The sequence below is a fragment of the Mesoplodon densirostris genome, chromosome 2 (genome assembly GCF_025265405.1).
Source record: "Mesoplodon densirostris isolate mMesDen1 chromosome 2, mMesDen1 primary haplotype, whole genome shotgun sequence".
Taxonomy (NCBI): Eukaryota; Metazoa; Chordata; class Mammalia; order Artiodactyla; family Ziphiidae; genus Mesoplodon; species Mesoplodon densirostris.
The window spans coordinates 18,867,824-18,888,438 of record NC_082662.1 but is presented as its reverse complement, the minus strand read 5'-3'; the positions used below and the strand labels follow the sequence as shown (position 1 = coordinate 18,888,438).

General features: G+C 36.7%; 1 protein-coding gene across 1 annotated transcript in view; it reads right to left on the bottom strand.

The window, feature by feature from the left end:
• Window positions 1–20,615, bottom strand: part of KDM1A (lysine demethylase 1A) — a 65,320-nt gene that overhangs the window by 33,844 nt on the left and 10,861 nt on the right. The window contains exon 3 of the mRNA XM_060089130.1: window positions 8,819–8,878. Coding sequence (XP_059945113.1) covers window positions 8,819–8,878 — 60 coding nt within the window. The remainder of the gene's footprint in view (window positions 1–8,818; window positions 8,879–20,615) is intronic.

Below are 20,615 nucleotides of genomic sequence, written 5' to 3'. Positions count from 1 at the left end.
AGGGAAAAACAACAAATAACATACAAGGGAATCCCCATAAGGTTAACAGCTGATCTTTCAGCAGAAACTCTGCAAGCCAGAAGGGAGTGGCAAGACATATTTAAAGTGATGAAAGGGAAAAACCTACAACCAAGATTACTCTACCCAGTAAGGATCTCATTCAGATTTGACAGAGAAATTAAAACCTTTACAGACAAGCAAAAGCTAAGAGAATTCAGAACCACCAAACTAGCTTTACAACAAATGCTAAAGGAACTTCTCTAGGCAGGAGACACAAGAGAAGGAAAAGACCTACAATAACAAACCCAGAACAATTAAGGAAATGGTCATAGGAACATACATATCAATAATTACCTTAAATGTAAATGGATTAAATGCTCCCACCAAAAGACACAGACTGGCTGAATGGATACAAAAACAAGACCCGTATATATGCTGTCTACAAGAGACCCACTTCACACTTAGGGACACATACACTGAAAGTGAGGGGATGGAAAAAGATATTCCATGCAAATGGAAACCAAAAGAAAGCTGGAGTAGCAATTCTCACATCAGACAAAACAGACTTTAAAATAAAGACTATTACAAGAGACAAAGAAGGACACTACATAATGATAAAGGGATCAATCCAAGAAGAAGATATAACAATTGTAAATATTTATGCACCCAACATAGGATCACCTCAATACATAAGGCAAATGCTAACAGCCATAAAAGGGGAAATCGACAGTAACACAATCATAGTAGGGGACTTTATCACTCCATTTTCACCAATGAACAGATCATCCAAAACGAAATAAGGAAACACAAGCTTTAAATGATACATTAAACAAGATGGACTTAATTGATATTTATAGGACATTCCATCCAAAAACAACAGAATACACTTTCTGCTCAAGTGCTCATGGAATATTCTCCAGGAAAGATCGTATCTTGGGTCACAAATCAAGCCTTAGTAAATTTAAGAAAACTGAAATCATATCAAGTATCTTTTCCGACCACAGTGCTATGAGACTAGATATTAATTACAGGGAAAAATCTGTAAAAAATACAAACACACGGAGGTTAAACAATACACTACTTAATAACCAAGAGATCACTGAAGAAATCAAAGGGGATATTAAAAAATACCTAGAAACAAATGACAATGAAAACACAATGACCCAAAACCTATGGGATGCAGCAAAAGCAGTTCTAAGAGGGAAGTTTATAGCAATACAACCCTACCTCAAGAAACAAGAAACATCTCAAATAAACAACCTAACCTTACACCTAAAGCAATTAGAGAAAGAAGAACATAAAAACCCCAAAGTTAGCAGAAGGAAAGAAGTCATAAAGATCAGATCAGAAATAAATGAAAAAGAAATGAAGGAAACAATAGCAAAGTTCAATAAAACTAAAAGCTGGTTCTTTGAGAAGATAAACAAAATTGACAAACCATTAGCCAGACTCATCAAGAAAAAAAGGGAGAAGACTCAAATCAATAGAATAAGAAATGAAAAAGGAGAAGTAACAACTGACACAGCAGAAATACAAAGGATCATGAGAGATTACTACAAGCAACTCTATGTCAATAAAATGGACACCCTGGAAGAAATGGACAAATTGTTAGAAAAGCACAACCTTCCAAGACTGAACCAGGAAGAAATAGAAAATATAAACAGACCAATCACAAGCAGTGAAATTGAAACTGTGATTAAAAATCTTCCAACAAACAAAAGCCCAGGACCAGATGGCTTCACAGGCGAATTCTATCAAACTTTTAGAGAAGAGCTAACATCTATCCTTCTCAAACTCTTCCAAACTACAGCAGAGGGAGGAACACTCCCAAACTCATTCTACGAGGTGACCATCACCCTGATACCAAAACCAGACAAAGATGTCACAAACAAAGAAAACTACAGGCCAATATCACTGATGAACATAGATGCAAAAATCCTCAACAAAATACTGGCAAACAGAATCCAACAGCACATTAAAAGAATCATACACCATGATCAAGTGGGGTTTATCCCAGGAATGCAGGGATTCTTCAGTATATGCAAATCAATCAATGTGATAAACCATATTAACAAATTGAAGGAGAAAAACCATATGATCATCTCAATAGATGCAGAAAAAGCTTTCGACAAAATTCAACACCCATTTCTGATAAAAACCCTCCAGAAAGTAGGCATAGAGGGAACTTACCTCAACATAATAAAGGCCATATATGACAAACCCACAGTCAACATAGTTCCCAATGGTGAAAAACTGAAACCATTTCCTCTAAGATCAGGAATAAGACAAGGTTGTCCACTCTCACCACTCTTATTCAACATAGTTTTGGAAGTTTTAGCCACAGCAATCAGAGAAGAAAAAGAAATAAAAGGAATCCAAATCAGAAAAGAAGTAAAGCTGCCACTGTTTGCAGATGACATACCATACATAGAGAATCCTAAAGATGCTACCAGAAAACTACTAGAGCTAATCAATGAATGTGGTAAAGTATCAGGATACAAAATTAATGCACAAAAATCTCTTGCATTCCTATACACTAATGATGAAAAATCTGAAAGAGAAATTAAGGAAACACTCGCATTTACCACTGCAACAAAAAGAATAAAATACCTAGGAATAAACCTACCTAAGGACACAAAAGACCTGTATGCAGAAAACTATAAGACACTGATGAAAGAAATTAAAGATGATATGAACAGATGGAGAGATATACCATGTTCTTGGACTGGAAGAATCAACATTGTGAAAATGACTCTGCTACCCAAAGCAATCTACAGATTCAATGCAATCCCTATCAAACTACCAATGGCATTTTTCACAGAACTGGAACAAAAAATTTCACAATTTATATGGAAACACAAAAGACCCCAAATAGCCAAAGCTATCTTGAGAAAGAAAAACGGAACTGGAGGAATCAGGCTCCCTGACTTTAGACTACACTACAAAGATAACAGTAATCAGGACAGTATGGTACAAAAACAGAAAATAGATCAATGGAACAGGATAGAAAGCCCAGAGATAAACCCACACACATATGGTTACCTTATTTTTGATAAAGGAGGCAAGAATATACAGTGGAGAAAAGACAGCCTCTTCAATAAGTGGTGCTGGGAAAACTGGACAGCTACATGTAAAAGAATGAAATTAGAACACCCCCTAACACCATACAAAAAAATAAACTCAAAATGGATTAAAGACCTAAATGTAAGGCCAGACACTATAAAACGCTTAGAGGAAAACCTAGGCAGAACACTCTATGACATAAATCACAGCAAGATCCTTTCTGACCCACCTCCTAGAGAAATGAAAATAAAAGTAAACAAATGGGACCTAATGAAACTCAAAAGCTTTTGCACAGCAAAGTAAAACATAAACAAGATGAAAAGACAACCCTCAGAATGGGAGAAAATATTTGCAAATGAAGCAACTGACAAAAGGATTAATCTCCAAAATTTACAAGCAGCTCATGCAGCTCAATATCAAAAAAACAAACAACCCAATCCAAAAATGGTCAAAATACCTAAACAGACATTTCTCCAAAGAAGGTATACAGATTGCCAACAAACACATGAAAGGATGCTCAACATCACTAATCATTAGAGAAATGTAAATCAAAACTACAATGAGGGGCTTCCCTGGTGGCGCAGTGGTTGAGAGTCCGTCTGCCGATGCAGGGGACACAGGTTCGTGTCCCGGTCCGGGAAGATCCCACATGCCGCGGAGCAGCTGGGCCCGTGAGCCATGGCCGCTGAGCCTGCCCATCCGGAGCCTGTGCTCCGCAACGGGAGAGGCCACAACAGTGAGAGGCCCGCGTACCGCAAAAACAAACAAACAAACAAACAAAAACTACAATGAGGTATCATCTCACACCAGTCAGTATGGCCATCATCAAAAAAATCTACAAACAGTAAATGCTGGAAAGGGTGTGGAGAAAAGGGAACCCTCTTGCACTGTTGGTGGGAATGTAAACTGATATAGCCACTATGGAGAACAGTATGGAGGTTCCTTTAAAAACTAAAAATAGAGCTACCATACAACCCAGCAATCCCACTACTGGGTATACCCTGAGAAAACCATAATTCAAAAAGAGTCATGTACCACAATGTTCATTGCAGCTCTATTTACAATAGCCAGGACATGGAAGCAACCTAAGTGTCCATCGACAGATGAATGGATAAAGAAGAGGTGGCACATATATACAATGGAATATTACTCAGCCATAAAAGAAATGAAATTGAGTTATCTGTAGTGAGGTGGATGGACCTAGAGATTGTCGTACAGAGTGAAGTCAGTCAGAAAGAGAAAAATAAATACTGTATGCTAACACATATAATATGGAATCTAAGAAAGAAAGAAAAAAAGGTTCTGAAGAACCTAAGGGCAGTACAGGAATAAAGACACAGAGGTAGAGAATGGACTTGAGGACACAGGGAGGGGGAAGGATAAGCTGGGACGAAGTGAGAGAGTGGCACGGACTTATATATACTATCAAATGGAAAACAAGATAACTTGTGGGAAGCAGCCGCATAGCACAGGGAGATCAGCTGGTGCTTTGTGACCACCTAGAGGGGTGGGATGGGGCGGTGGGATAGGGAGGGTGGGAGGGAGACGCAAGAGGGAGGAGATATGGGGATATATGTATATGTATAGCTGATTCACTTTGTTATAAAGCAGAAACTAACACACCATTGTAAAGCAATTATACTCCAATAATGATGTTTAAAAAAAAAAAAAAGAACAACAAGAAGGCAGGTAAAGATGTAACTTAGAAAATTATAGCTACGCTATTGAGGTGTTGTTTCCACAAAGACATCCAAATACTATCTAGGAAAAAATAATGGTTAACAAGAGGTTAAGCAAAAATGTCTAATGCTACTGTGGGCTGTACATTAAGAAATACTGTTGTTGGAGACAAGAAGAAAAATTCATCCATTCACAGTAGATTATGAGGGCACAAATACTGTATTCACAACAGTAGGTCAAATCAATAATCCTCACATTTAATGAATCTCAACCTAAAATTAAAGACTGTCAGGAGAATTAATTAACTCCTTAAGGAAAAAAATAATCAGTAATAGCCATACTGTGGAGGGTGAAGCATGAAATTAAGGCATGAAAAGAAGAAATGCTGACTATCAGACATATAGGTTATTTCAGTAATTTGAAGGTTTCTAAAACTATACAGCTTTTTAAAAATTTTTGGGCTGTGTTGGATCTTTGTTGCTGCACGTGGGCTTGCTCCGCGACATGTGGGATCTTCCTGGACCAGGGATCAAACCCATGTCCCCTGCGTTGGCAGGCAGATTCTTAACCACTGTGCCACCAGGGAAGCCCCAACTATACAGCTTTGATATCCCCAGTCCTGTACCCCCAAATCAAAATAAATAAACAAAAAACAAAGCCAAGTCCCAAAACATGTCACATTTATAAGAAGCATTATCTATCCAATAATCCTGAGTATTTGGACCAAATACCTCTTAATAGCTTACTTCTTGGTATATTTCATGAGTGTATACTATTAATAAGACAACCAATGAACTCTGTAAACTCTACATCTCCCTCCCCAAAATAGGGTAGTTTTCTTTCTTAGCTATATTATCTTCTATATATATATTTAATAAGTGGTCAATGAACATCAATCCTACTGCAAAATACTATTGTCAATGACAGCCAGAAAAACCATGTGGGGAAAGAGCACTAAATTTTACATTATATTTGGTTCCTCATTCCAAGTGGTCTTATCAACAGAAATCACTCCAATATAGTTGGCTAATTTGGGAAATATGTAACAATTAAGAAATTTTATATCAGTCATATGACAGTTTTAAATTATCTTTGAATCAAACATCAAAAGTTTAACAAAAGGAATTAAAGAAGCCAAAAGTTGTAACATTAATGTATATGTGGAATAACACTGTTCTCCATCTCTTCTATATAACATCTAAAAAAAAACCCAATTATTCTTAAAAATAAATTTTAAAAAAATGAAAAATGGTCCCTAAAAACTCAGTAATTATTGTCTTCCTTCTGGTTTTTAGGGATGAAAATTACTATTTCAAAGAAGGAAACCATTATCAAAATCAAGGTGAAAAGTGTGCAAGATTAAAAAATCTAACTTTTTTCCAAGGAAACAAAAAATGTTATTTTGGAACCTAAACTGCTCAGAAGCTAAATCAAAACATTCTTTCTATAAAATATTTCAAAATGAACTAACAAACCACTCTGGATAATCTAACTCAAGTATCTCCTTTAGAGGGAAGAACCTTACAGAATACAATTGTCTTCAGTATAATATCCTGATTAAAAGTAGCAGTAGTACATATAATTCAGAAGTATTTACACTTGGCTCTGGAATACAGTTTTATACTTTGGTGTTTGTGGGTACTTAACAGAGTCTGGTATTCTGGAAATTTAGAATATTCCATAGATGCTACCTTTAAGTTTTTAAAAGCCCCAAGGCTACCTACATACCAATCTTGCCCTCTGTTCAATTCCTCTTTCTCACCACTTAACACAGGAAATTTACAGCATCACCTTTCAAAATGCAGTCATACTAAAGCATAATTGCCTTTTCTAATGGTCTGATTGGCTCATGCTTTCTCTCAAAACACAGTAAAAGTAGTTAAATATTTAAGGGACTAATTTAGACCTTACCGGATATATCAATTAGGCAGAAAAAAGGAAGGGGGAAGTGAGTATATAGGACTGCTATTCCATGAAATCACTTCCCCCCTGATTCTGATATGACACAGGTAGCATCTTGAATGAAGTAAGAGAGATATAACAACAGAAAAGAAGGCCTCCATGAGTTTCTTGCCTTTTTCCCCCCTTTATTAACGTAGATAAAATTAACTACAATTAGATTTCTAGCTAAAGAGGGAAAACAAGAGCCTGATAGGACGTACATATAAACTTCCTAAAATTACTAAGTTTAGATGCACCATATCCAGTCCTATAAGAGTTTAAAAACACAAGAATAAAGAATAGGGGGAGAAGAGAGAAAAAGGAAAAAGAGGAGAATCCTATGATTTCTTATGCTTTAGATTTTTTATTTTTAGCGTAAACGCACACTTTAAATGATTCTATGAGGGAGGGTGTAAGGAATAGTATACGCATAAGAAACGAGACCTCTGGGTTCTCACTCCTCCACAGCTGGGTATATTCCTGGTCGAGTCATTTAACTTTGTGTTTCAGGACCTGATAAAACAGGGGTGATACAAATACCACCTGTTTGAAGGCAGAAAGCTAGGCAAGATGACCTCAAGTTCCCTTCTAACTTTCAAGATTTAGGATGTAAACACCAACTTGATATGATTTTTTAAAAGTCAAGATGTGATCCTGGTCCCAAGATACTCATGACGGTCATTTGATTTTGTTAAGAGAGTAACATTGATCACTTATAAGCATACGTTTCTAACTCTGACTGAACATCTCACAAATGCATGCTTCTGAACAAGGTGAAAATCTAAAGAAGAGACCTTGAAGGGTTCAGAATAGTCACCACCATTCCTGGAAACACCTAAAACTCATGTTCTACTAACATTACTAATTAATCAGTAGCACCACAGTTCTATATGAAAGTCTGCTTTTACTTTCAGCAATACAACATGTTGTTTACCTAAGCAAAACAGTAAACTTATTTATTACTCATTTAAAAACAAAACAAAAAGAAACAAGAAAACTCAATTTATTTCTTCAAGATTAAAGCTCTAAAGGCTATCCCTGACCCTCAACAGTTCCATGGAAGATCCAATTGTGCATCATTTGATGAAAAACATTCTTGAAGATTTATCTGCCAGATATAGACTCTGAATGAGAATTTTAACTCCTCTAAGACAACCATGTACTGATTATCAACCTCCAATCCTTCAAATAGCATTTAAAGAAGTCTACTTCTAACATTCTGGATCCCCTAAGTACTAATTTCTGTATTAACATTGCACTTTTTTGATCCAAGAGAGTAAAATACAAAATATTCCCTGGACCTGCTGTACAAACTATAATAAACAAATAATTTTAAAGTAGACTTAAGAGTTCAAAAGTGACAAACTCCAAAAGTGATACCTATTCCAAGTCTATCAAAATGTATATATAAACTAGTTTTGAGCACTGGCACACACAATAGCATCCTTTAAGAGGTAAATGATGAAATCCAGATATTCTAACTCTGGATTCTTGGAACAAACTTTAACTGTTCCAGATAGGCCCCTATAAATCATTTAACCCTTTACTTGTTCCAAAAGTTAGAATCTCATAGTTTGGTCTGAAAAGAAACAGCACTTCAAGCAGACTTTTTAACAAAGATTAATTTTCATGTGAGAAAATGTTTAAACTGCAAAATGATTAACTATGTAATGTTAACTGAAAAAACTGTATCCAATACCACTTAACAACCATTTCTCTTGCCCACATAGTTCCTCTGACTAATCCTAGAATGCCTTTCCATCCTGTTTTTCAGCCTATGGCTTCCCCTTTGTGTATAAAGTTATTTTTCTTTGTAAAGGTCCCATGATTTCTAAGTCTATGTTTTATATCATGTTTACTTTTACTATAAAGGCTGCTTGGGAGAAAAGTACCCGCCATCTCCTCAAAAACATGAAGAAGAGTGGAGGGCTGAGATCGGCCTGAGGACTTCAAAAGGTTTTTGCTTGCCTTTGTTCTGGCTACACTTTCTCCTATTGTACTACTCTGTCCTGTGGGTTAAAGTTCCCCTGCGCTTCTGGCTAAAATGTGGGTACTACAGCCAAAAACACTTGCAAGCATCAAACCCTGACTTGGCGGCTCTTGCTAAGTGGCAAGCATCTAATGCCACCCTCACCTGATGCTTGGCCGTCTCCATACCCTCCAGAACTGTCGTCTTGAAGTCCTCCTGCTTGCCCTGTGGAAGGAAAGAGGAGAACTCAGGGACCTTACTCCATAAATTGAGATAATATCTGGACATAAAGGCCTAATAGTTGGCGATTCACAAATTCACCACCAACTAGTAAACGCATATTCAGAGAGCTCCTTCTTCTGGAATCAAGGCCCAGGGAGTCACATTATAGTCTTCCAAATTCTGGTCAGGAAACTTCAACTTTACATGCTGATTCTTGTTGAAAGGTAGGAGAACAAAGTACGCAGTATTTCTAATTGCTAAATCCTTGCTGTCAGTCTTAATAGTCAAGGTTGGATGGGGGAAAAGGGATTCCAAATGTCTTTTACTACTTGTTGCTAGACTGAGAGTGGGTGTGACATGGGCTCTAGGATCTGGAGTTGCAACAATTCAGCATCTGCTCAATGTCTCTTTAACTTTACCTTTCTATCTAAAAAGAATATATATAAGACAACAAGCAAAAGACATAATTTTAATGAAAAATTCTCCCCTTGACTTCAAAGAAAGGATGATAACTAAGAGATTCAGTTCCAAAAGAAGTTTCATTCACTATACATACTAGACAGTGCCAGATCTGAACATGCCAGTGCTTCCTCAGTAACACTTGAATTAAAACACCATAAAACACCTCACAGTCATATGCCAAGTACTGTAGATAGACATAACACAAGGGGGAAGGCTGGAGCAGGCAAGGTAGTGGGGGAGCTTCTACCTCAAGCTTCACAATAAGCCTGCTAAGAAATTTTCCTCATTGATTAATGTACAGAAATAACTTTAAGAAAAGTATCACAGCTTGAAAGTTCAACCTGAGAAAGTTAGGATAGATCATCTTCCAGACTCTTCCAAAAATCAGTCAACAAGACAGATGCAATGATCCTCTTAAGCCTCTCACCACCTGATATACTATGGGAAAACTACAGTGTGATCTTTGCAAGATATGAAACACCATCCCCCAAAGATCTAAAACTGGATACTCTTCATTAAACAGTTTATTCTAAAAGAATCTCAACTAGAAAGCAGATTGATTATTCTACCATTTGAGTTAAAAGGCAGCAGGAAAGTAAACCTAACATAGCTCCCTTACTTCAAGAATGATCCCGGGTCTGTGAGACTTAAAATGACATTTTCATCTTTAAGTATATGAAGGTATTCATACATAAATGATTTCTGACAATATTATAATGTGTTGCTAGATGGTATATGGTCTGCTTTGAAAGTAGAATAGGATCCCATCCTAAAATTATTTCACATTGCTCTTGTATAAATGGTACTTTAGGTTCTAGAAGGTTATGCTTCTCAGACAAGGTACAAGGTATATGATTTGCTGTTTACAGCCTTTGGAAAGGGCATATAATTATGAAAAGATATAACTCCAATTATGAAATCCAATCTGTAAACTTATCTTAAAAATACAGGCTGTACATTTAAAATTTTACTTTTAAAGTTTAAATTAAAAAATGTTCATTCTTAATGAACTTATGGATTTATTCATTTAAAAGTCTTTCAGAGTTAAAAAGTTTCAGAGTTAGGGCCTCCCTGGTGGCGCAGTGGTTGAGAGTCCGCCTGCCGATGCAGGGGGTACGGGTTCGTGCCCCGGTCTGGGAGGATCCCATATGCCGCGGAGCGGCTGGGCCCGTGAGCCATGGCCGCTGAGCCTGCGCGTCCGGAGCCTCTGCGTCCGGAGCCTGTGCTCCGCAACGGGAGAGGCCACGGCAGTGAGAGGCCCGCGTACCGAAAAAAAAAAAAAAAAAAAAAAAAAGTTTCAGAGTTAAAAATTGTTGTCATTATTTTCTTTGGCTCCAAATAGCACCAAACTAGACCAGAAGATTAAGCTATTATTTTAGAAGGGGGGAAAGGGGCTGAAAACAATGAGTTTCCAAGAAGAACATTTAGGCATTAGGAATAATATAGCTCTTCTTTCTCAAATTATGTTTCTGGCTTCTTTAAGAAAGAATGCAAACAACAGTCTCTTCTAATGATGGCATCTTACCACCTCTTAATAAGTAAAAACAAAACCAAAAAACACTTTCAAGCTTGTCATTAAGACTGAATTATTATACCCTTTCTATTTCTATCATTTTCCTTCTTCTCCCACTACATGTCATACAATATGCTATTTACTGTACTGATTTATTTTTTCCTGTCAATGTTTTTTCTTGATAGAAATATGGATTTCTTACCCCTGACTTATGTGCTCAAAAGGTCAACAAGGCTGCTCTTTTACAACAAGGTAAGGCAGTCTTTTTTGCTGTCTGCTTTTGAAAAGAGGTACTAACAAAATTCTTATAAAGACACTGTCCTTTGATAAAAAAAAGTAGGAGAAACATGGAAAATATTCAATACTCTGGAAAGATTTTTAAAAGGTATCTCTCATAGCAACAGAAAGTCAAAAAAGAAATGAAACTCTATAAAATACTACTTAAGCAGAGAAACAGGAGAAAACCAAGCAGAAGATGATATAAACATGAAAGAAATGATGGAAAACAAAAAGTGCTTACAATTAAGTAAATGAACAATATATTTGTCTCTTGAATTGATGAATATTTATAACCTGCTTGAAAGTAAAGTTGCTATTTTCTCTCTAATCACAATATACTCATGAGTATTTTGAGGGTTCTTACTTCTCCAAAGACAGCGGAAAACAGCACCATTTTTATTAGTGGTATTATTCTAGACCAATTCTTCCTCTTTTTTTTTTTTTTTTTTTGCTTTACCAGCTCTCAGATTCTTTATTTTGCCAGCATGCTATAATGTTTAAAGCACAGAATCATGCAATACAATTGGCATAAGAAACAGTCTTATAATTACATATTAATTTCCTTTAGTCTTTAACAGAATATTCATTTTATTAAGAACAGCACACATACAAAAGTTTGCAGCTAACTTTCCATCCAGGTAGTGTCTCTGATTAGAACATATAAAATGCCATATTCATTTGCTCTTCGGGTCTTTCGGGCCTAGAACTCTGCTTCTGACAGTGGTACAAAGACATGGAACAGCAGGCAAATGTGGTTGTTATCTTCCATGAGCTCAAATTCAAAACAGAAAATGAAAATATACACAAGCAACTTTTTAATATCACCTTGATTCTGGCACTACTGAGCGAGCAGACTTCCTTTTGTTTTCACACACCCCCGCTGACAACACACACACAAAATCCTCAAGTTTGAAGTAGAGACCCTAATACAGTTTATTTGTGTATATCTTCTCTAAGTTGAAAATAAAATCTTTTCAGTTTATCTTACATAGCAGCCTTTCAGTTGTCCTCTAATAAATCTTCAGATCTGTTAGTATTTTAGTTACAGTCACACTACTGAAGTGTTTTTTCATCGTCATTCAAACTCTCAAGAGACCACTCTTTCAACATCTTAAGAGGAAGTCTATTACATTCAAATACTTTTATCTGGCAGGCATGGAGGCGAGAATCATTGGTGTGTTGTTCCCAGGAACATACTGAACAACATATTCATCACATTTTGACTATTTAGCTTCTTGGAATCACATTAACTGATAACTTTGTAAACATTTTGAGGAATTACTAAATCTTCTAGGAAGCAATGATCTTTAAACAGAAAATCAATTCATCAAAATTTATTTAATCAAAATTTTACCAAATTTACAGAATAAAAACAACCGCCAAGGATTGACTTCAACCGAACCTAACAAACTAGCAAAGGAAAAAAAATCTCAAAAGTTAAAACCATCTTTGAACACACAAGTTTGCACTATATTAACACACTAGTTGAGTTTCTTACTTAATAATCTCACAAATTTAATGTTTACTGAATACCCATCCAAACTGCCAAGCACAAAATCAAAAGTAGAAAAGGCTATTTTCAAAGGGCTCATAATCTAATTGGGGAAAGATGAAAAATATCCAGAAAGAAACTTTTTTTTTTTTTTTTAAAGGAAACAAGAAACACACACTTGGGGGACTCAGGGAAGTTTTTCCGAACAAATCCAGAAATTTGGATAGACTGGGGTGGGGGGTGGGGGGTACGGTGAAACCACAGCATGGTCCAGAACATTTACAAAAGCAAGGAGAAAACCACAGACATGGTATGTACGAAGAATCGCACACAGCACCCTGCTTAAGGAAGGAGATGATCTCAAAGAGCAGTGGGAGACACAAAGGATAAGCAAAAATAGGCCACTTTCAGGGCCAAAACTTAAACTTGATCTTAATAGTAATGCAGGAGAATAGTATTTTTACCATGAAAGCAACAAAAGAAGTGATACTTTAATCAGTTTGTACTAGATGGATTGGAGGAGAAAGGTGATCTAGATAAAGGAGATCCAGTCGAAAGACTACTGAAATAATTTAGACGTGAAGTGAAATCCATCAGAATAAAAAGGTGACAGTAAAAATGGACAAGGTGAAGAGGCTGTGCACAGGAAGACACATGACTTTACAAGAGACTTGATGAAAGAGATAAGGGGCTTTCAAGACTCCAAGCTTCCAAAGTTCAGGAGAATAGTAATACAATGGACAAAATGGGAAATCTAGGAGACAGGTTAGTAAAATTAAATGGAAATACTCTAAAGATGGTTGGAAATTAAAGACTAGAACTCACAAGTGAGAATGGGTATAAGAAATTTTAAATCAACATAGAGGTAAAAAATTTTGAAGCAGCTGTATAATTAATCTCATAAGGAAAGTCACAGTTTCAAAGAGGAATTGGTCAACATAAATGATTAAAAGAGTAAAAAAGCAAAAATTGAGAAAAATGAATTATTGGTGACCATCACCAAGTCGTGCTGCCTTCCTGTCCCTGCTGTAGTGAGAGGTGGCTTAAAAACACCTTCAAGTATACCACTCTTCCTTGATACATATCTTTCCTGCTAACTTTTTGACTATGATTTTTGGCAGAAGAATAAATGATCTACAGCAGCTCAAAGAAACGCAAAGCAAAGTAAACTGGGCTCAGAGAGGTAGACTAAACTATCCTGAAGGAAGAGCGTCAGGGGGTTCCTCTGAAGCACATTAGAGGCATTTTAAAACACCTAGCACTGATCAATACTCCCCAACAAAATTAACCAAAATGAAATCTCCAATTAGAGCAGCAATTCTAAGGTTACACTGTCATTTAAAATAATGAACTGGGACTTCCCTGGTGGCGCGGTGTTTAAGAATCCGCCTGCCAATGCAGGGAACACGGGTTCGAGCCCTGGTCCGGGAAGACCCTACATGCTGCGAAGCAACTGAGCCCGTGCGCCATAACCACTGAGCCTGCGAGCCACAACTACTGAGCCCGCGTGCCACAACTACTGAAGCCCACACGCCTAGAGCCCGTGCTTCATAACAAAAGAAGCCACCGCAATGAGAAGCCCACGCGCAGCAACAAAGACCTAACACAGCAAATAAAATAAAATAAAATAAAATAAAGAACTATAATAGATAGCCTTAACGTCTAGAAAGCAGGAAAACAATGCTTCCTGAGGTAGGAGCCTGCCTGGAATTTTCTCATTGTACCGCTGGAGGAGCTGTAGCACTGCTTTGCTCCTGAACTTAACACTGGGGCAGAACTGAGAAGCTCAGTAGCAGGGATCCTATATAAAAGAAAGCAAAAGCCCTACAAACTAGTGAAGTAAGAAAAGGTTTTGTAAGCCAATTGAAAGAACTGACTTTTTCACATGCTATTTCCCTCCACATTCCATACATTTTCCTTACTTATTTTGTTGCAAAATCTTGGTTTGTAGTTCACTTTTCAAAATGTTGCAAAGAAAGCCCACAATTCAGATGCTATGTTATGTTGCTCAACTACCAAGCTTAAGCTGTGTTTGAGTACAGGTAGTTCTTTAAAAACAAAGCTTATTTTTCTAGTTATTTACCTGTTTTTAAAAAGGCCAATATGGAACTTTATTTTGGAGCTATTAAAAGAACCATTATAACTTTTCACAACTGATAACCATGAATTCCCCAACAAGAGAGTCCCCCTTTCCTGCTCATGTAACAGTTTTTCAGAACTCTGGCTATCTATATCTTCCCGGGCTATGATTAGAGGCTCCTTCCATCTTAAACATGATTTGAGTCTACAATGCTATGAAAAACATACAACTTCTTAGGCTTTAATTAATCATATGTATTTATCTATCTTCAAATATCAGAAGATGCTAAAAAACAGCAAAAGCAAAAATAATCCTATTTTCAAATGTTTAAAACCTCTGTGATCAGCAAATATGGCAAAATTTAATGTTATATCTCAATAGTTGATACATGGATTTACACTGTTATTCTCTGAGGAGAGAAAGTCTTTATTGGAAAGTGCCAAGATTTGCCACTCCTCCTATGATTTAACATATAAAAGCTTAAATAATTTTTTGTAAAAAATGATCTATTCACATTATTGAAAATGGGCTACCACATACACTTTCCAGTTTCCAAAAGTGACAGAGTATGTATGTCAACCTAGTCCATTACCTGATTTTTTCCTGACTAGAACACCGATCTGATGCAACTAGAGATTACCATACTAAGTGAAGTCAGAAAGAGAAAGACAAATACCATATGATATCACTTATACGTGGAATCTAAAATATGACAAAAATGAACCTATCTAAGAAACAGAATCATGGACATAGAGAACAGACTGGTGGTTGCCAAGGGAAACGGGGTCGGGGGAAGGATGGAGTGGGAGATTGGGGTTAGCAGATGTAAGCTTTTATATACAGAATGGATAAACAAGGTCCTACTGTACAGCACAGAGAACTATATTCAAAATCCTATGATAAACCATAATGGAAAAGAATATTTTAAAAAAGAATGTGTGTGTGTGTGTGTGTGTGTGTGTGTACGTAAAACTGAATCACTTTGCTGTGCAGCAGTAATTAACACAACACTGTAAATCACCTACACTTCAATAAAATAAATTAATTAAAAAAAAACAACACTGGGCTTCCCTGGTGGCGCAGTGGTTGAGAGTCCGCCTGCTGATGCAGGGAACACGGGTTCGTGCCCCGGTCAGGGAAGATCCCACATGCCGCGGAGCAGCTAGGCCCGTGAGCCATGGCCGCTGAGCCTGCGCGTCCGGAGCCTGTGCTCCGCAACGGGAGAGGCCACAACAGTGAGAGGCCCGTGTACCGCAAAAAAAAAGAAAAAAACACCACCACCAACCCACTGTATTCCTGGTTCAACTGTGTTTAATGAATACAAGACATTTGTACACAAAGTGGAGCCCATATCTTCTCATATGATCCTCATATCAAGCCCCATTTTTCAGATGAGAAAATCCTCAAAGTATCCTGTTCTTCTATTATCCATGATCACACCAAATAAAGGACGGTAGCAAAAGAATACGAGGAGATTACAAAAATAAAGTTGCTCAGCTAAATGAATTACTATTTTGCCTTAATAAAAAATAAAGCAAAATAATCAATAAAATAAAATCATTCATTAAGAAAAGCAGGTCAATCTCTAAAGACCAAACATAACTTGGTAGCATCTGATTCAATGGTTCTTATCAGCCAAAAGCAGTAAACAGTTAAAAATCAGGGCTCCCAAACTGCTTCATAAAAGCCTCACTTCATTCCTTCATGTTTAAAGTAAAACTTCCAAAATCCAATTTTGGGAAAAACATCTGAAAACAATTTCTGCAGTCTCACCATACTTTGTATGTACTTTTATTGTATTGTTTCTTCATTGTTGTCAATTAATATCTGTAACCCTAAACCAGACTGTGAATTCTTTGCAGGAGGACCTAGTCTTCAGCCTTGAGCCCTCAGAATCCAGCACCATGCCCGGAACAAAGCACTATAGTTTTACAATGAATGTATGTAGAATAAAGTGAATGAGGAGCTGCACATTTGAGAAAATCTTATTTTGTGTAGAAAATGTCTCTATAAAAATTTTCCCCTCCACACCACCAACCCCCTATCTTGTTGGGTTTCTTTTTTTTTAACTCTTCCTGTAAGTAAAGAAGGATCTGAAGACTTCCTTCCTTTCCACCCTTTCTGCCTCTAAGTCTCTCCAAATTTTTACCCTGAAATGTAACATCTAAGAGTATTTTGCCTTCTATTATACATTTATGTATACATCTGTATCTCATACTAGGCTATAAATTATCTGAGAGTGGGGACCATGTGTTGTATAGTAATATACATCTTGGTCCATTTTTAGGAATCTCTCAAAATACAAAAATTTTGTTGAATTGATCTAGGTTACCTTTTCGGCCTGTGACATTTTCCCCCAGCTCTCTAATAAGTTATTCTGGAGCATAGTTCCAAATCAGAACCCTGAAATGATGCCATACAAAAAAAAAAAAAAAAAAATAGGTTGGGACTTCCCTGGTGGTGCAGTGGTTAAGAATCTGCTTGCCAATGCAGGGAACACAGGTTCAAACCCTGGTCCGGGAAGATCCCACATGCCGTGAAGCAACTAAGCTCGTGTGCCACAACTACTGAACCTGTGCTCTAGAGCCTGCGAGCCACAACTACTGAGCCCACGTGCCACAACTACTGAAGCCCGCACGCCTAGAGCTTGTGCCCCACAATGAGAAGCCACTGCGATGAGAAGCAAGCACACTGCAACGAAAGAGTAGCCCCCGTTCGTCGCAACTAGAGAAAGCCCGCGTGCAGCAACGAAGGCCCAACACAGCCATAAATAAATAAATAAATAAATTTATTTTTTTTAAAAAAGGCAAGAAAATTAATCCTAGGTCTGTTTTCTAAATGTATACATCATACTTCATATGATGAGAAAATCAAATGATTTCAGGCACTTAGCTGACACTAGCAGGCCAAAATGGCAACATAAACAACCCTTCAGGGATCAATTTCCTAGCAACTTCTACTAAACCTACAAAAGAGGGTCTCCTGCTGGGTATGGGAGCTGTGCACTTGTAGGCATGGAGAGAGAAAAGGCTGGGATGTGCCACTTGAGAGTACTTACAGCCTGATAAACGAAAGTATTCACCTGAACTCTGACCATAACTATCCACGCTGCCAAATCCAGCACTTTTACTGACTGCAATCAGTATGACTGCCTCATAGGAGAGATGATCATGGTACTTTATAAACAAAGAACTATGAAAATATAAGGACCACTGTACAAATATTGGGACCAAGCACTGATTTTTCCTTTTAAGTAAGGTCCATCTTCAGCTCTTCTCTGGTCAAATTCTATTACACTGAGTTCTAAAGGATAGTCCAAAAGATTCTGCCTTTTAGATTTTTGCTACAGCAAATAAAGCAACTCATCAAGTTTTCCATCAATCTCTTGTCAACAGTATTTGTGATCAAATTTCACTGAATTTTAAGCTAAATTCTTCTACCCATACACGTACATTTTGTATATTTTATATAAATTTAGTATTTTTACTAATTCAGGTTGCATCTCCTTTTGTGTGATTTTAAAAAATACTTTCAATCTACAGCATGACTATTACATGAACAAGGCCTCCAAATTATTAAAATCACACAGAATTTTTTGTCATAGCAATCTCTCACATCTCATTGTTTTGTAATTTGTTTAAAAGTCTACATATATTTCAAACACATACACCAAACACATCCAAAATTACCATGCACAACAGAGAAGAGAGCAAACACTTTCCTTTGTTATATTCTCACCAGAATCCTTATTTTAAACAAGGAGATAAAGTGATTCTTCCCACAGTCATTCAATAAAATGGAATATAATAAAGTCGTCACCGACCAGCTAACAATATCTAACAAAATTGATCTGAAGAGTTAATCAGTGATTAATGGAAGCCTTTGAGTTTCATTAGAGTATTAGCACAGCACTGAGCCTGGAAAAATGGTACACATACAGACACATGCACATACATACATATATTTTAAACATACTTCTGATGTCTCTATTGAGAAATCCATTAACGTGAAGAAGTCTTAAGAAAGGCATCTTAAAAACCCATTTCAAATTTCATTTTATTTATTTTAGAGTAAGTTTCCATATAAATCTTAAGCTATACACAACTAAGCTACTTCTAACCCCAAATGTTAGAGTTCCTAAACAGTAATCTCGAACCACAATTCCTAAACAGTAATCCAATACAAAATTTAAATCCAGGAACTACTAGCGAGATTTTTCTGGAAAATTTCAACTGCTGAAAGGCAGTGAAGGGAAAAAAACCTATGTTTTGTATGAAAATAAAAAAGCTAAGTGCTAGCAAATTAGTTAACTTAGTAAAACCTCACTGAGGAATAATCTAAGGTATACAGGCTAACAACTGAGTCAAGAAGGGAAGAAAGCTTTTCTCCAATAGAAAGCTACTTTAACAGAGCAGCAATTATTCTAAACCAGTATGTAAACTCCAATTGAGATTTTACTCTATTTTATAGACGCGCCACTATTATGTGACACAACTAATAACCAAACACTCAATTCCAAAGACAACCTGTTCAGGCTCAGCTGCCACTTTTATCTTGATAGAAAAGGTACTGGAAAACCAAATAAAACCATCGTTTGTTAAAACAAATATATTCAGAAGTGTATAGTAAATATAAAAATACATGGAAATGTTTAAGAAAACAAATTAGGTGAATTTTAAACATAAGCAGCAATATTTAGTATGAAATATACATTTACCCATGTGACTACCACAGAACTAAATGCCACATTGTTATAATTAAAAACTGACAAATCTACAAACAGTGTTTAACCCAGAACAGAGAACTTCTTCTCAATTAAATAAATACAAACAGAAAAAAACCCAAACCTCCTTTTTTTTTTTGGCCACACCCTGTAGGCTTGCAGGATCTTAGTTCCCAGACCAGGGATCGAACCCAGGCCCAGGAAGTGAAAGCGCTGAGTCCTAACCACTGGACCACCAGGGAATTCCTGAAACCCAAACCTCGTTTCCCAAAAAATTCAACTTTGATATTGAGAACATTTTTCCATTGATCAAAATCCAGTAAACTCAATTACCAAAATAGCCTAAATCATCTCTCCAATCCCAGTCTCTTTATTCCTTTACTTTGCCCTTATAGAGCACACAGATTGATTTTTCCAAAACACGTATTTTGGTACAGCACCTTCACTCAAAAAACCTCAGTGTTACCCATGACCAGATCCTCCCAGTGCTTAAAGGACATCAAGTTCAAATTCCTTAGCCTGGTAACCAAGGCTCCAACCTTCCTTTCCGGCCTCCTCTTAGAACTCTCCTAGAGGAACCTTCTCCAGTCAAATCATTTTACCCACTGACTTCAGAATACCTCGTGCTACCTCGTGCTTTCATAATTAACAAAATATTTTATTCTTCTTAAGATTAACACTGTGGAAAGCAAAGCAAAATTTTCTAAACATGCTTAAAAGCTGGTAAGAATGAAATGTATTCAAACCTTATATATTTTAAGAGAGTAAGTTAATGTCTAGTTATCACCTAAAATAACTGAAAAGATTTGGTAAAGAACCAGACCCACATCTTCTCTCAAGATTTTAAGATACACATATGGCAAGGCTTCCATTCAATTTTTGAATGAAAACTTAAGTGAAAGAACTAGTTCGGATAAGACAAGAGGTTTTGGAAACCCTGGACAGTTTCTACATACTTGAACTTCCCTGATAATATTTATTCACCATGAGGACCCAAACTATTTCTAAATTCTGCAGGCCAGTAAGTTATCACTACTTTTCCAGGGTAAGTATTCCCTAATTCACCTACAAATGTTAAAAAAAATTTTTTTGAGTTGTTTTAGAGGAAAAAATAACTTTATTTTCATAACCACAAATAATTGGTAAGTTTTGGCTGTTATCAGCACACCTCTGAGCACTGAAGATATCCTA